Source organism: Taudactylus pleione, unplaced genomic scaffold (assembly GCF_031769625.1).
Source record: "Taudactylus pleione unplaced genomic scaffold, aTauple2 ptg000796l, whole genome shotgun sequence".
In the NCBI taxonomy this organism is placed as follows: domain Eukaryota; kingdom Metazoa; phylum Chordata; class Amphibia; order Anura; family Myobatrachidae; genus Taudactylus; species Taudactylus pleione.
The window spans coordinates 1,197,078-1,214,421 of NW_028285198.1; the positions used below are offsets into that span (position 1 = coordinate 1,197,078).

Consider the following 17,344-nt stretch of genomic DNA (forward strand, 5'->3'; position numbering starts at 1 on the left):
GCGCTCTGCACGTTCTCCATTGTGTGGTTAATGAGAGAAACACCAACCATAGTAACGGGCGGCTCTGATAGGCGGCTCATGCTGTCTGCATTTGTGTGTGCAAGATGCGTCTGCAAAAACTGTACATTCAGCTCTGCATGGGCCCGAATGCTGGTATAGCTCTGGTAATTGGGAGTCCTTATTTAAATATATTACACACAGGGCTATTTTTCTGGAAAAATAGTTCCAGAACTTTGGGTGGAGCTGCTGGAGGGTGGAGCTTTAGAAAGACTAATCTATATTTGTTTTATTATTTAGAAAAGAAGTTGCTTAGAAGGGCCTTCAAAATAAGACTTTGTTAGAGAAAATGAAATTTTGTCCCAGGACATTACGTCCTAGTTAATGAGGGGCAGAGCGACTGTGAGAGGGGCAGAGCGACTGTGAGAGGGGCAGAGCGACTGTGACTGTCTCTCTCTCTTTTTTTTTTTCTCAGTCCCACCAGTAAATGAACGTGCACCTGTTTCCCCAAATGTCCTCCTATAAGTGTATAACAGAACTGCTGCTGCCATATTTGACCACACTTTGATTCCGCAGTCCTGACTTCTGGTGGGTGACAGCTGTACTTTGATCAGACTTTCTCTTTTTATTTCCGTGAGACCCTCTTAAACAGTTTCTGGGTGGTAACTGGGTCTCAGCGGCCCACCTGGCTTATGCGGGCTGGAGCCCGACGCTGCCGGCATTAGTTGGGTGCACAATGCCTGTTTTTGGGGGTTTTTTTTTTTTTTTTATGTTCCCCTATTTACTTTTTACTAGTGATTTTTATATTTGCGCATAACCAGAGCGCATGCTACAATATTTTCTTATCTGCAATGGTGACCACGTGACACCCGCACATCAGTAATCTGCTCAGCAGAAGCCACAGCAGTGTCCCAGAGCTGCTGGATTACAGAACATGGTGCCAACTGCGCATACTGGTTACACGAGTGTGGGGCGACTACAGCGAATATTCTCTGGAATTGTTAGAGACCTTCTGCTTATAGAAAAGAAACTTTAGTTCCATACTGTAACTCTGAATTAAGCCCCTATCAAATTAATATAGTAATATTCTGTGATGAACGATAAATTATAATGAAGCTTAGTGCCTTATTGCATACGTTTGATAGATTTAATGAAGCAAGTAACCTAACCATATTAAATGTCGTCATTTGATAGAGGGAGGCAAACAAGTGCGCCACATTTAGTGCCAACACCTAGTGCCTCCTGTAAGCTTCACATATACCAACATTTCATTACAGGGATGTGTGTGTAGGGCACCGGACCTTGAGAAAGGGGGCATGGCCATGAGAAGGGGGCATGGCTTTAAGACTCTTCCCCTATTCACCACTCTTAGGGGTGTGCCTGGCACTTACAGACACACCGGGCTGCCCCAAGCTCTCCCTTCTCTGTGAATAGATGCTGGGAACATGCACCCGGTTATCTATTCACCAGCGGTGATCACTCCGCTTTACGTGTGTGCGTGCGTGCGTGTGTGTGTGTATGTGTGTGTGTGTGTATATATATATGTGTATATATATATATATATATATATATATATATATATATATATTCCCGAGTGAATCTCTGAAGTTGGCAATAGACTGGGCTAACTTTCCATATCCTTGTGCCAAAGTGTCCCAATATAATTGTTTCTTTTGTCTGTTGTACACAAACTCAAATTTTCCCTTTTAGTCCTGGCAGCATGGATCTACTTGTACAAGTTCCAAATGCACGGAGTTCTAACAGTTGTGTGTATTAATGTGTAGTGTTCTGAAATATATACAGTATCATGTGTGTGTGTATAATTAAGCACCTGCCTGATATTGTATAGGTACCCCTCATGCTACCAATACGGCTCTGACCCATGGAGGGTCAGGCCTTCTCATGCTGATTGAGTTAGAATAACAGACTGGAAGCTTTAGAAGGAGGGTGGAGCTTGAAATCATTGTTCTTTCTCTGTTAACTATGGTTACCTGCAAGGAAACACATGCAGTCATCATTGCTTTGCACAAAAAGGGCTTCACAGGCAAGGATATTGCTGCTAGTAAGATTGCACCTAAATCAGCCATTTATCAGATCACCAAGAACTTCAAGCAGAGAAGTTCAATAGTTGTGAAAAAGGCTTCAGGGTGCCCAAGAACGTCCAGCAAGCGCCAGGACTGTCTCCTAAAGTTGATTCCGCTGTGGGATTGGGGCACCACCAGTGCAGAACTTGCTCAGGAATGGCAGCAGGCAGGTGTGAGTGCATCTTCACACACAGTCAGGCGAAGACTTTTGGAGGATGGCCTGGTGTCGAGAAGGGCAGCAAAGAAGCCACTTCTCTCCAGGAAAGACATTAAGAACAGACTGATATTCTGCAAAAGGTACAGGGATTAGACTGCTGAGGACTGGGGTAAAGTTATTTTCTCTGATTGCCCTTTCAGATTGTTTGGGGCATCCGGAAAAACACTTGTCCGGAGAAGGAAGGGTGAGCGTTAACATTAGTCCTGTGTCATGCCAACAGTAAAGCATCCTGAGACCATTCATGTGTGGGGTTGTTTCTCAGCCAAGGGAGTGGGCTCGCTCACTATTTTGCTTAAGAAAGCAGCTATGAATAAAGAATGGTACCAAAATATCCTCCAAGAGCAACTTCTCCCAACCATCCAAAAACAGTTTGGCGAACAATGCCTTTTGTAGCATGATGTAGCACCTTGCCTTAAGGCAAAAGTGACAACGAAGTGGCTCGGGCAGCAAAACATTAAAATTTTGGGTCCATGGCCAGGAAACTCCAGACCTTAATCCCCTTGAGAATTTGAGGTCGATCCTCAAGAGGCGGGTGGGCAAACAAAAAAAACCTCACAAATTCTGACAAACTCCAAGCATTGATTAGGCAAGAATGGCGCCATCGTCAGTATGTGGCCAGAAGTTGATTGACAGCATGACAGGGAGAATTGCAGAGGTCTTGAAAAAGAAGGGTCAACACTGCAAATATTGACTCTGCATAAACTTAAAGTAATTGTCAGTAAAAGCCTTTGACACTTATGAAATGCTGTAATGTTACCTCAGTATACCATTAGTAACATCTGACAAAATGGTCTAAAACACTGAAGCAGCAAACTTTGTGAAAACCAATACTTGTGTCATTCTTAAAACTTTTGGCCATGGCTGTACGTACATACAGTCAGGTGCATAAATATTGGGACATTGGCAGAATTTTCATATTTTATCCTCTATTCACCACCACAATGGCTTTGCAATGAAACAAACAAACAAGATGTGCTTTAACCGCAGACTTTCAGATTTAATTTGAGGGTAATTACATCCAAATCAGGTGAACGGTGTAGGAATTACAACGGTTTCTATATGTGCCTCCCACTTTTTAAGGGGCCAAAAGTAATGGGACCATCAACTCAAAAGCTATTTCATGGACAGGTGTGGGCTATTCCCTCGTTATTTCATTATCAATTAAGCAGGTAAAAGGTCTGGAGTTGATTCTAGGTGTGACATTTGCATTTGGAATCAGTTGCTGTCGACTCTCAATATGAGATCCAAAGAGCTGTCACTAGCAGTGAAGCAAGCCATCATTAGGCTGAAAAATCAACACAAACCCATCAGAGAGATAGCAAAAACATTAGGTGTGGCCAAATCAACAGTTTGGAACATTCTTAAAAAGAGAGAATGCATCGGAGAGCTCAGCAACACCAAAACACCAGGAAGACCACGGAAAACAACTGTGGTGGATGACAGAAGAATTATTTCCCTGGTGAAGAAAAACCTCTTCACAACAGTTGGCCAAATCAAGAACACTCTCCAGGAGGTAAGTGTATATGTGTGAAGTCTTCTCTTGATTGTTGACTTTGACAAGAGTGAATATAGAGGGTTCACCACAAGATGTAAACCATTGGTGAGCCACAAAAACCGGAAGACCAGATTATAGTTTGCCAAACATCTAAAAAAGCCATTACAGTTCTGGAACAACATCCTGTGGACAGATGAGACAAAGATCAACTTGTACCAGAGTGATGGGAAGAGAAGAGTATGGAGAAGGAAAGGAACTGCTCATGATCCAAAACATACCACCTCATCAGTGAAGCATGGTGGTGGTAGTGTCATGGCGTGGGCATGTATGGCTGCCAATGGAACTGGTTCCCTTGTATTTATTGATGATTTGACTGCTGACAAAAGCAGCAGAATGAATTCTGAAGTGTTTCGGGGAATATTATATGCTCATATTCAGTCAAATGCTTCAGAACTCATTAGACAACGCTTCACAGTGCAGATGGACAATGACCCGAAGCATACGGCAAAAGCAACCAAAGAGTTTTTTAAGGCTAAAAAGTGGAATGTTATGCAATGGCCAAGTCAATCCCCTGACCTGAATCCGATTGAGCATGCATTTCACTTGATGAAGACAAAACTGAAGGGAAAATGCCCCAAGAACAAGCAGGAACTGAAGACATTTGCAGTAGAGGCCTGGCAGAGCATCACCAGGGATGAAACCCAGCATCTGGTGATGGTTATGCGTTCCAGACTTCAGGCTGTAATTGCCTGCAAAGGTTTTGCAACAAAGTATTAAAAAGTGAAAGTTAGATTTATAAATGTTTAGTTTGTCCCATTACTTTTGGCCCCTTAAAAAGTGGGAGGCGCATATAGAAACCGTTGTAATTCCTACACCGTTCACCTGATTTGGATGTAATTACCCTCAAATTAAATCTGAAAGTCTGAAGTTACAGCACATCTTGTTTGTTTCATTTCAAAGCCATTGTGGTGGTGAATAGAGGCCAAAATATGAAAATTCTGTCAATGTCCCAATATTTATGCACCTGACTGTACATCGTCTAGTGTGCATGCTGCTTTATTCACTTCACATGTCAGTGATTTTAATGTTATGACTGATGGGTACATACATGCAGCTGCTACAAAGCCTTGGGTAGTGCTTGTGCTGTGTGCACATGTCAGAATGGATTGCTATTACTCCAGTATTGGGCAAACGACCATCTATATATGTTTCATACTCCTACTGCCGAGGACTCTGGGGTCTTACACTGTGTCTATATAAGTAGTGTTCCTGCATAGGAAACAGTTATCCATCATTAATTACCTACATTACTCAGAAAGCAGTTGCCTGAGGGGACTACAGGTCTACACATTTCAATCTACCTGTGTGGCATCGCAGCATCCAAGGAATTGCTCTACAATGGATAACTGTCTGTGACTGAGAAACCTAGCTGGATATGTGGGTCCTAGGGCTATACAAGTCACATCAATCTTTGCTTGGGGGAAAAAGATGCAGATAAACCTAAAACACACACACAAGTCTATATCCTGTTTCGTTGTCCGCAGCGCAGGCTCTGTGTGTGGAAGTGCTGGGTGTGATAAGTTTCACATCTTTCCTCTGTAACATTGGAAAGAATTGCTGTGGCCAGACATCATTTGGAGCTGGCTGACTTATGAGGGCGACCGGTATGTTATGCCAAGTACTTCTACACGGGAACTTGCGTCTCAAATTTAGACTTCATATATGCACAAACTTTTCCTTAAATGCCCAGATTAATGGTTACTCTACTGCCAATTTCTCCCCCCCCCCCCCCCCCCCCTATATTCATGAATTCCAAGAAAAAGCCATCCTTCTATGATTTTAGCCAGTGGCTGCTACTTGTTGTTTTCTTGATATGGCTGTAACTCGTGGCTGTTCTGTATGGTTGGGGAACATCCAGTTTTTGTTTTATTTGTAATAACATTTTGTCTTTAGCTTGACTTGGTTCTTATGATATGGTAATTACTAGCTGGGCTTTGTTTAATGTAATTAATGTAAAACTATGGTTAAAAATCGATTTGGCTTGTTAATGAAGAATTTTTATTTTTTTTTTCCACTTTTTCGAATAAGGTAAATATTTGACCTTCCTCTGTTGGACATTTTGCTAGAATGCCCCGTGTGATGGTGTCTGATGGAGATGGTGCTGCAAACACAAGTTGATCCTTCACTTTCTCAAATGTAACTGAAGCTGAGCACCAGCTGGTGTCCCTGACTCTTCTGATATCAGCCAGTGACCCTGAAGTTTTGTGGGTTCTCCTTACTTGAAATGCTTTTGATGCCTGGCTACACCGCACCTGTACTCTTCCTCTGTTGCTGTGTTTCCCATCTCCAGACCTCTTAACGCCCCAACAGGTCATGTTTTGAAGATTTCCATCTGTAGGATAATTACTTTTAGAATGTAAGCTCTTACGAGCAGGGCCCTCTATCCTCTTGTACTTATCCCTACTTTAGTTTCATCTACTTCTTACTCACCACTAGGACACCTAACACTTGGTTGCTTATGCTCTGTTCTTATCTGGGGGTTATAGTCGCTAATGTAGCAATGTATATTATCAGTGTCCTGGTCCTGTATTGTATTGTTCTGTAAGTCGCTTGTCTACAACTTGTTTATGTTACTTGTAAGGCGCTGCGGAACACTTGTGGCGCCATATAAATAGATGATGATGACTGAACCAGACGATTGGGTTTAACCCAATAGTACATAGCCATTCCTCCCAAAATACAGAGACAATGAATCGCGATGGAGGCTTGTCCACAGCACATCTGGAGGGGGGGGGGGGGGGCGCGTGTTTAGCTAGGGACGCCATTTTCTGCAGCACACAGTGGAGGAACCTGGCTCCACTGCATTTGCGGTAGTAGAAATGCCTCCATCTCCCAAATACTGGGATGAATGTGCTGATAGCGGGACTATCCCTGCAAATCGGGCCTGAGAAGTATGCTGCATGACTATAGAATACATGACCTGTGTAAAGGGCGGGTTCTTGATTTGATTCCCGTCGGCTGTCCACCTATCACCATAGCACTGGCCTAGGTTGAGGGAGCCTGGATCAGGACAGGTGCCATGTCTAGCGCTGAAATGCACTAGGTGTCATCTTTTCCTTCCCTCGCGATCGCCATGACCCCCACTACCACATGCACCAGTGGCAGGAGCATGGGACCCTCCCACCCCCGCCCCCCATTCAGCACAGCAAATGGCTTTTGTCTCCCAGCTGCTTTGCATGGCGTGAGTGCCCACCACAATCAAAGATGCCGAGAAGTATGTGTTGGCTGCAGTCACCCTCATACCCACCTATTCTGTATGTTAAACTCTGTTACTTGAGTTTAGTTTGGAGTTGACAATGTTATATTCCCTTTTTTATCTGTTGTATATCAGGATCTGAACATCAGTGGTGGATATTGGTTTATCTTCACTCGCCACGCTGTTTTCCCCTCTTTCCTGCCTATATTTGAGACCAGGACTTGTGTATCTGGTGCTGTTATCTGATATTTGTTGATTGTTTGAGACTAACCACTCAGGAACCTTTCTTATCTGAAGGCAAAAAAAAAAACCCTCTATCAGCTGTAAAGTGGATGACCGGGGAGATCAATAACCCTCTTTGTGCTAAGATGTGTTATTTTGAAAGCTGTATTGGAGATGGGGGGAGATGAAGGTCTCCTGGTTTATGGCTGTGTTTAAAGGGAAGGAGAGAAAGTACTGTCTCTGCTGCAGATAAGGATGACCCCCACCGATAAGGACACTCCACAGCCATGGTCTCCTCACGCCCTGCTGTCCATACACACACAGCGATACAATACATCATCCCTTGCACAGAGTTCATGCAGAAATATTGTATTGTGTCTGCGTGTTCTCCTAAAGAGCTGGGTGCATAGGGGAGCTGCCACCATTAATGGGCTAAAAAGCCCTGACTAGTGTATATATTGGTACATACTGTAACTCGGAGGTTCCCAAACACCACCATTACAGTCCAGATTTGAAGGATATTCATGCTTAAATGGTGTTCACTCTAACTCCAGCAGCAGGCAGGGGCACTGGAGCTAGAGAGGGCACTTCTGCGTGCACGCCCGAAAAAGGGGGCATGTCTGTGAGACGCGTCCCCTCTACGTCACTGTTGGGGGAGTGCCCTGTACTTACGGACACGCCGGGTAGCCCCCCAGCGCTGCTGACAGGTAGAATAGATGCCCAACGTCTATTCACCGGTGGTGACAAGGTCACCGCACATATTCTCCACCCGCGGGACCTACGACCCGTGGGTGAAGACAGCACCCGCAGGTTGTCGAAGCGAGGCACTGCGCGGTAAGGGCAGGGCGCTGTTTGCCCTCCAGAAGGAGGGCAGGGCGCGGCGCCCCGCTAAAACAGCCTAGCAGGAAAGATACTTAAATTGACTGAGGTACTAATTAAGGCACCTGTGCTCAAGCATGGCTCTCCTTTAAAACATGGACTGTAGTTCCGGGAATTGGGAACCTCTGCTGTAACTGAAGACGTGGTGACCAACTGCCCGATTTATGAAGAAGCTCGTGATAAAACAATTAAAAGAAAGTCATTCCTGGCTGGCGCCTCCTAGAGGAATAGGATGGTCTTGTATTGCAGCCTTGGAGATAATACAGGAGCACGATAGATGGATATTTACTGTGCAAACGTTTTAGGCAGGTGTGGAAGAAAAATGCTACAAAGTAAGAATGCTTTCAAAAATAGAAGTGCTAATAGTTTTATTTTTATCAATTAACAAAATGCAAAGTAAATGAACAAAAGAGAAATGTAACTCAAATCCATATTTGATGTGACCACCCTTTGCCTTCAAAACAGCATCAATTCTTCTTCTAGGTACACTTGCACCAAGTCAGGGATTTTTTTGTAGGATTATAGTCAGGTGTATGATTAACCAAACATACCAAAAAGGTGATAATGATCATTTTCATATGTAGGTCATTAACTGAAAAAGAAACAACTGTGTAGGAGGCTTTAAAACTGGTTGAGGAACAGCCAAACTCTGCTACAAAGGTGAGGTTGTGAAAGACAGTTTCATGTCACAGATCATACACCATGGCAAGACTGAGCACAGCAACACTACACAAGGCAGTTATACTGCATCAGCACCGTCTCTCCCAGGCTAAGGTTTCAAAGCAGATTGGGGCTTCAAGATGAAATTTGTTATATTTTGGCATTTGCGAAGTAGCAAAATTCGCAAATGCGTTTGGGCCGTATTCACAGTTGTATGCTAATGCAATGTCACCATACCCGTGGAGTGCAGAATTGCACAGATCCAAAGGTTTGGACCTTGGGCTGAACAGTCATACTGGCAAAGGATGGCTATATTTAATTTTTTGTTTTATGCAGCTTGATTTTTACATTAAGTTTTTATTGTTAAGACTTGGGTCGCGTTCTTGAAGACCGCATTGCCGGCAAGATACGTACTTGTCAATGGAGCAACAACAAGAGTGCTACGATTTAAGCTTTTTATTGAGCTGATGTTTAAGTGACTGACTAGTTGTGAATCGCTTTTGTTCTAAAATTCAAGAACTGAAAATTGAGGATCGAGATGCAGAGAGAGTAGCCTGCAGGAGGAAGGGGTGGCAGAGAAACTTCTGATAGATATATATATCTATCTATCTATCTATTATTGATTTTATTGAAATTAAGGTCCGAGTCCAGATTTCATTGTCTGACACATTCCCCTTGCTGGAACACGTTGATTAGACTCCTGTGAGAAACATGTACAGTATGTTGTGCAGACGTGACCTTGGGTTCACACCTGCAGTGGTGGTGGGCTGCACAGACTGAGGAATATGTATATTTTATCTATTTAGGGTATGATTGAAGCCTCCTGAGTGCTGTCCTTGAGCTGCTGTTGAGGCGTGCGGGGTATGACTGGAATCCCGTTCACTGCATTAGTTTATGTATTCAGTCCTCATCTTGCCCACCATGTCCTCCTGCAGAACGTCACGAGGAGTCCTCTGACTGGGTCACCTCCGAATTTTAGAGCAGGTTCCTAATTGTAATGCTTCATGGGTAAGCAGCGATCCCAATGCCATTAGTGACGACAGCTCTGTGGAGGCCTAATTCAGGCTGGGAGTAACAGTGACTAGAATATAAAGTAATCACTTCACAGAAGGACTGATCAGACCACGTCCTCTCTTCCCCCTCCATGATTACATGCAATCCCAAAATGTTATAAGGGGGGGGGGGGGGGTCTTTCTGAATTTTATAAATTATTTAATTTCAAGCATAAAGGTCTGGTGCGCTATAGATCTGTGCAGTATTAAATCTGATACATATATTTAACTTTTTTTTTTTTTCCTCACAGATGTAAAGAGGGACTGGTCTGACCACGCGCTGTGGTGGGAGAAGAAGAAAACATGGCTCCTCAAAACCCACTGGACCTTGGACAAGTACGGTATCCAGGCAGATGCCAAACTGCAGTTCACCCCTCAGCACAAACTCCTCCGGCTGCAGCTCCCAAACATGAAGTACGTGAAAGTGAAGGTCAATTTCTCTGACCGCGTCTTCAAAGCCGTCTCCGACATCTGCAAGACCTTCAGTAAGTACGGAGGAAGGTGCCCCTGTGGGACAGCAGCTGTTGGGTGAGATGAATTGGGTTAGCGAATGGATGTTTACGGGCTGTTTCATGCCAATATGTGGACAGGAGACCGAATGACAAGGAGCTGCGGAATGTCTCACATCCGTGTTTTCCTGTCTTGGGATAGACCTTGTGACCTGGAGATGTACAGTGATTAGTGCGGCTTTCCCAGTCTTTCTACTGATTAGTGGAGTATTGCTACCTATGTACTCCCATCCCTTATTTGTGACCTGGGTGTAAAACTGAGTGACCTTCGGCTACCTTTGTCTTGTGTGGGTGTTTACACGGTGGGATGACCGTCTTCTAAGCAGGGCCCTCTCACCGCTGTTTAATATCCAGTCTTGTTTCATTATTACAGTATTCCCAGCTGTAAATTGTACCGGTATATGCTGACGGCGCTATTAATAATGAATTATACAACTATCATATTTTAGGGAAGCCCCAAGCCAGAAAGAACTGGTGCAATGGGTAACAGGTTCTGTAATCCATAGCAGCCAATCAGAAGTTTGCTAGTGCAAGCTGTCATTTTGTGCACAGTATAGAAGATGAAAGCAGAGGCGACGTTGGGCTTTACGCACAGTCACATGGTCACCAGTTTTGATGCGTTGTTGTTATTATCATCTATTTATATGGTGCCAAAAATGTTCCGCAGCGCCTTACACAGTACATAAAAAAGTTGTAGGCAAGCGACTTACAGAACAATACAGGACGAGGACATGGATAATATATATTGCTACATTAGTGATCATAACACCCAGATAGGAACAGAGCATAAGCACCAAGTGTTAGGTGCCCTAGTGGTGAGTAAGAAGTAGATGAAACTAAAGTAGGGAGAAGCACAAGAGATTAGAGGGCCCTGCTCGTAAGAGCTTACATTCTAAAAGGGGAGGGGAAGACAAACAGGGGTGACAGAGATGGGGAGGAAGGTGTATGTTAAACGGTGCTGATCTGTATGTTGCCTTAAGAAGATGAAATACAACAGACATTGATAGAATGCTGCGGATTCCTGGTAGTGATGTATGCTAATCGACAGAAATGTGGAACTGCTTTATCACAGAACTCCATTTGTGTGAAATGTTGCTGCTATTTCACTCCTCCCTACTAATACCCCGTGTGACCGGGGAACAATGTGTGCCATTCAGAACTACTTGGTAGGGGGGTGTCTAATATCTCCAGAATGCAACGTTTTCCTTGTCCTAAAACCTCCACTTTGGGGCTGTGTTATGTTGGTGCCACGGGAAATGGGAACTTTGTTTCACGACAAGCTTGTTTTCAGTCAGACACAGCGTGTGAGGCTATCTGGGCACGGGTGTGGTATAGAAGATAGACCGCTACAAGATCAGCAATGTCTAGATAGACACCAGGGGGTAAATTTTCTAAGATGGAAGTTCTGTTTAAGAAGTGAGGTTGCCCATAGCAACCAATCAGATTCTACTTCTCATTTATCTAGCACCTTCTAGAAGATAATACCTGGAATCTGATTGGTTGCTATGGACAACATCACTTCTTAATAGAACTCCCATCTTAGTAAATGTACCCCTAGATGTTGGATAGGCAATAGGTCGTCAGGGACAAAGTCGACATGGAAGAAGGTTGACCGTGTCAAAGGTCGACGCGAAAATGTTCGCCACAGAAATGGTTGACGCATGGTGTTTTTCTTATTTTCACAATTGTGTTTTGCATTGCTTTAGAAGGGCGCCCTGTTGTGTCAGTAGGCTTATACTGAACGGTCTCTCTCATGGGAACCATCTGTTCTAGTTCTGCCAGTGCCGCCTAAAACGAGGATGTGTACAAAGTTGATTTGCACAAAAGTTTCATCATTAACTTTAGAACTAAAGAGCTGGGCCGCTCCTGATTGCAAAACATCTGTCTGCTATTGGCGGATGACCGGAGCCTGTGGAGTAGGAATTTAGAGGACAGAAGTTAGCAGCCTTTTATCTGTCTGGTGTTTATATGCAGAATAAGGTCCTGTTTGTTGTCTCGCTGCCTTTTATTTGTGTTCCCAGAAATGTGGAATAACAATGTAAGGCTTGTTTGTATGGCAAATTGTCACCCTGGCTAACTATAGGTGTCCTATGGCTGCACATTCACAAAAATACATAGATTTAGGATAAACAGTCAGTTTAGCTGATTTTTGCGATTAATTCATTATTTAAGCAAAACCACAAACTTCAGTTCTAGCCCCGTGCAGAGGTCTTATTCATAGTCTATCTATAGCTCTTTATACAGGATGTAGTTGACATCCCTACGCGCACAAAGCCGGCTCTCGCATGCCTGGCGCCGAAATCCCGACAAGGGTCAGGTAAAGTAACACCATCGCTCACTGCCAGGTAATGCTAAATAGCGCTACGAGTGACAATGAGAGCGGGTGCTGTATTGCGCCTATGTGTTTTTTTTGTTTTTTTTTGTTAAATTGGGCCCAACATTTTGTATGGCCAACGTATGTGCTGGTACAGATATTAAGTAACCCAGACACCCGGATGACTATCTAAATAAACCCCTAAGTCGGGGAGGAGGGGGGGGGGGGGGAACCTTTCTGCCAAGGGCCATTTTGATCTATATATAACATTATTCGCGGGCACAGTGCAGGCCATGCTCCCTCCGTGACGTCACACGGGGGTGTAATCACACCGGTGATTACAGCAATGCCCGGAGCATCCTGAGGATGCTCAGGATGCTTCAGACGGTCACACCACTGCCCTTACAGCTCCCGAAGGACGCAGCAGGTGGCACTGCTGCATAGATTATGCCATTCTAGGCACCCTACTAGCCAGATGAGGCTATCGGGGGAGGGGGAGTTCAAACGTACAGATGTGTCCTTACACACTTTTGCTGCAGTCGCGCTAAATAGCCCTTCTTCGCTCGTCAGGATCCGTGAGACTCTGCTAGCGCTGGGGCGTCTTTTTTTTTCGCCAAAAATGTGTCTAAGTGGCAATGCGATGCGACTAGGACGCACCAGCAGACTGTGCTGATTAATTTGATAGGTGACACTTGTATATCCGTGTGCATATATGCATTTTCGGCAAAACAAGACGCCAGATGCTAGCAGAGTAGCACGGGGCCTGGCAAGTCTCGCTTCGTGGCGTATTGAGGCTAGATGTATGAGGACATATCTGTATAATGCAAACATTGAAGTATAAATTACAGTTTTGCAGTTTTTATTTCGAGCTTCCGCAAAGGGCCGCGCTGATCGTTATTGATCTGGTTACGGGGGAAGTAATTCCTGCATGTCAGTCTGTGTGCAGCTCTGCCGTCCTCAATTGATTTTTGTTTTATAGGTTTTACTATAGATCTATAAAATGACATCAGCTCTGTTTTTCAAAATCCTTGATTTGATGTTGCCGTTTGCATTTAACTGAACACGAGCTGTGACATGGACGGCGACCTGGAGGTAAAATCGCTCACTGTTACCCTCGCCCCACCTCTAAGCCTGTATTGATTTAAGTGTTAGGGGACGTAATATAATCTAATTAGGAAAAAGTGAAATCCCTTCGAAAGCTCCTGAGTGACTTCATTATAATTCAAGTCTCTCTTTGGCTGATCGATGTTTGCTGAATGGTCTGGTTTTAATGAGCTGGTTTCAATATAGCTAATTGTGTGGAACCGTTGTGCGGACCCTGGGCAGCATAGGGATGGCTTTGTTCAATGTGAGTAAAAGCCGTAAGAATGTAAATGTCTGACAGACGGGGATTGTTGGTAACAATATCCGCTCTATTGTCTGACCTTTCACTATCCCTGTAACAATCGCTCAATAACACTTTCATCTGGAGATTTGACATTCCCCGGCACATGGAGTCTCTGTCGTCATCCCGAGTGTGTCTCCATTTCTGCAGGATATCGGGGGGGGGGGGGGAAGAAATCTTCCTGTTGCATTTCTTCCGGTTACCAACTGTCCCCAATTTCCAATGATCATCCCTATTTAACAACTACGTGGTACTATTCTGTATGTTGGCTGAAGATACTACCATGTTTATGATCTTGGGGTTATCTTTACTATCGAAGGGAACTATTTTACGATGCAAAAAAAAATTAGGTAGCTATAAAATTCCATAAACATGATTGTTGGGATGTAATAGCCGCCATGACAGTACTGCGCATGGCGTGTTTTTTTTTTTTGCGACAGTTCAGCTGTGACGTTTCCTCGGTAATCTGATCCAAAATGTTGGCGACCGTGTCGTGTGTGTGTGTGTATTTGTGACAACTGGTGCACAGGAAAAAGGTGATGTAACCAATCAGGTTCAACTATGCTTTTTCTAGTGCTTATAGAAAATAAACAAATGCCTAATAGGCTTGAAGGGGTTGTGGCTCCCTCTGTAATGGAAGCCAGTTGTTATAAACGTGTGCGTTCGTCTGGAATAGGATCTCATTGCAGTAAAAGGCACAACACTAGAATTAGTCTCCTATACCCCAGAAACTGATCACGTTTACACTTGGGCACCATGTTTAACAGGAACTAGGAATTGTATCCAGAGATAATGGGAGCATCAGTAAATGATGTATTCCTGTGAGGAGCCGGGGACCCTGGTGTATTCTTCGGTTACTTGCCGTAAGGCTGGATGGTTTTGTGAGCCATTACATCTGTTTATATTGCCTGCGTGTTTCCAGACAGTAGCATCCCAGCGGAATACCTTCCTTTTCAACCTAATTACCAGACTGTACAAGCTCAATACAAAACGCTTCTCAACCGTAAGCAAGTGGTGACCTTGTTTTATTTCCTTATAGGCCTGTTTTCAGATCAGCACAAATGTTTGGGTCTCTTTTATAGCTAGAGGTCAGCACTTTTGGGGAACTGAAGGTTATAAAGCTCTGAACGTAGATTGTAAAAATACCTATTGATTATACCCTGCAATAGCGGCTTTAAAGACCCCCCACAATATTCATTAAAATTTTTTGTTTGCATAAGTACACGTGTGTTTGTGTGATTTTTGTGTTTTTTTAATAGTCAAATTAGAGATTGGCAGCTTGTACACCGGTCCTCCAGAGACCCCTCCCTGTACTCTTACCTTCCCAAGCTCTGTGGTATGAGCTGTTACTGGTTGCTTGGACATCCGTGAATGTGGCATAGATTCAGCGTGTATCCTCTTGGCTTCAAGACGTTGCTGACCTAATCCATTTAAAAGCAGTATGGTGACATTAGTGGCTTTTAGGGAGTCTCTGATGTGAGTTTCTTTGTAAGTATTCTGAACTTTTGGGACTAGAGGCCTGATTCAAAGCTGAATGCTCTGACCAGAGCACTCGCTTTGAATCAGGGCCCTCCTACCTTTTTTTTGGAGCGTCCTCATGGACGCTCGCATAGCTGTGGGTTACCACCCACAGCGATAGCGAGCGTCCATGATGATGGTTGCGATGGTCTTTACCATCGCGACCATCAGGCTTGCGATGGAGACCCTGTGTTAGGGTCTCGCTGCCGCCAGGCCTGGAGTGATTTTGGCTCTATCTGAACCAAAATCACTCCCACTGACATCACTAGTGATGTCAGTGGGGCCGGCTTGAGACAGTAGGCGTTCCCATGGGAACGCCTCCATCTGGCAGGCACGCCCCCGGCACGCCCACCAAAGGGGGCGTGCTGTCAATCAACATCGACAGCACGCCCCCTTTGGTGCGAGACCCGGAGCGATGGAGAGCCCGTCGCTTCCCAGGTCTCACGCATGCGCACGGAGCTCCCACCGTCGTGCGCATGCGCAGTGGGGGAACATCGACCCGCTTGCGAGCGTACTGCCGTTCACGAGCGGGTCTGAATGACCCCCTAGGTGCGGAGTATTCCGTATGCAGGCAAAGGCGCGCATGAAGGATTTATGGGCCGAATTATCAAACTGAATTAAATTGTCCGATTTCTGAAAGTTCTTTGTAAAAAGGGGATGGCCAAGGTTGGTCTAAGCCCAGAGCAATGGCAACGTACTACTGATGAGTGGGGGGGAGGTGAGATGATGGGGAGATGTATCAAGCCTTGGAAAGCGATAAAGGGGAGAAGTTGCCCAAAGCAATCAGTCGGCTTCTGTCATTTTATAGACTGTGCCAGGTGAATGCCAGGTATAAGCGGATGGGGTTGCTTTGGGCTTTCATTGCTATATCTCCCCCATGGTCAGATGACTCATCAGTGACATAGACTAGTGCCTATGGTGGCTTCCAACTGTGGAGGGTTTGGTGATCGGCGCGGGAAGGGGGGTCCCGGTCCTTTGGCGATGGTCACCCCTTGTTTCCCGTTGGATTGAGCCATTTGACGGTTACTCTGCTTTTATTTCCAAGTGGAGCAATGGGGGAGAACCATTGGTGGTGTAGGTCTAAAGCTCAGCTCTGCGCCCCTCCTACGGCCACACACACTCAGAAGAGAGATCGTGTAACTGGAGGGGGGTGGTGCGGCCTTTAAACCTTTGTCCCTGAACATATTTAGCAGCTTCACCCCCCTCCTACATCTGTCATTGGCTTCAAAGCCTGAAACCGGATACACGGCCGGCTTATAAGTTACTACTGCTGGAAAGGAGGTGCCCGATTGTTTCCTTTTTATCCTGGTCCTTAATGAACAATGCCGTTCAGCCTTGTGCATGAGAAGTTGTGTGTGTTGTCGTTATCACAAATTGCTGTAGAGCCAAAATAAACCCCCTTTCTGCAAATCTGGTCCCCCCTTAGTCCGGATGTAAAACTTTACTATCCAATGTTTCGTTTTTATAAATCAGACTTCTGGGTGGGGGGTTTTGTCTAACTTTTAGTAATATACAGGCCTGCTCCATTCTGTGTATATATTATCTGTGTACTTAGGAACACTTGTTAATGTAGTGCCGGACTACTCCGTAACGCTTTACCATCTGGGGGTGCGAACAGCGTAATAAAACGAGGCTCTGCCAGCTGGTTATGTACACACTGTGTAAACTGTACATCCTGTATCGCCCATTTTTTTTTTTTTTTTTTGCAGCGTCACCAATTTAAGTTGCGCCCATAGTAGCTATCGTCTTCTATGAGG

General features: G+C 44.7%; 1 protein-coding gene across 6 annotated transcripts in view; it reads left to right on the forward strand.

The window, feature by feature from the left end:
- FERMT2 (FERM domain containing kindlin 2) overlaps positions 1-17,344 on the forward strand; it is a 75,022-nt gene that overhangs the window by 21,663 nt on the left and 36,015 nt on the right. For all 6 annotated transcript variants that reach the window (XM_088457955.1, XM_088457959.1, XM_088457960.1 and 3 more), the window contains exon 3: positions 10,114-10,347. In XM_088457955.1, coding sequence (XP_088314081.1) covers positions 10,114-10,347 — 234 coding nt within the window. The remainder of the gene's footprint in view (positions 1-10,113; positions 10,348-17,344) is intronic.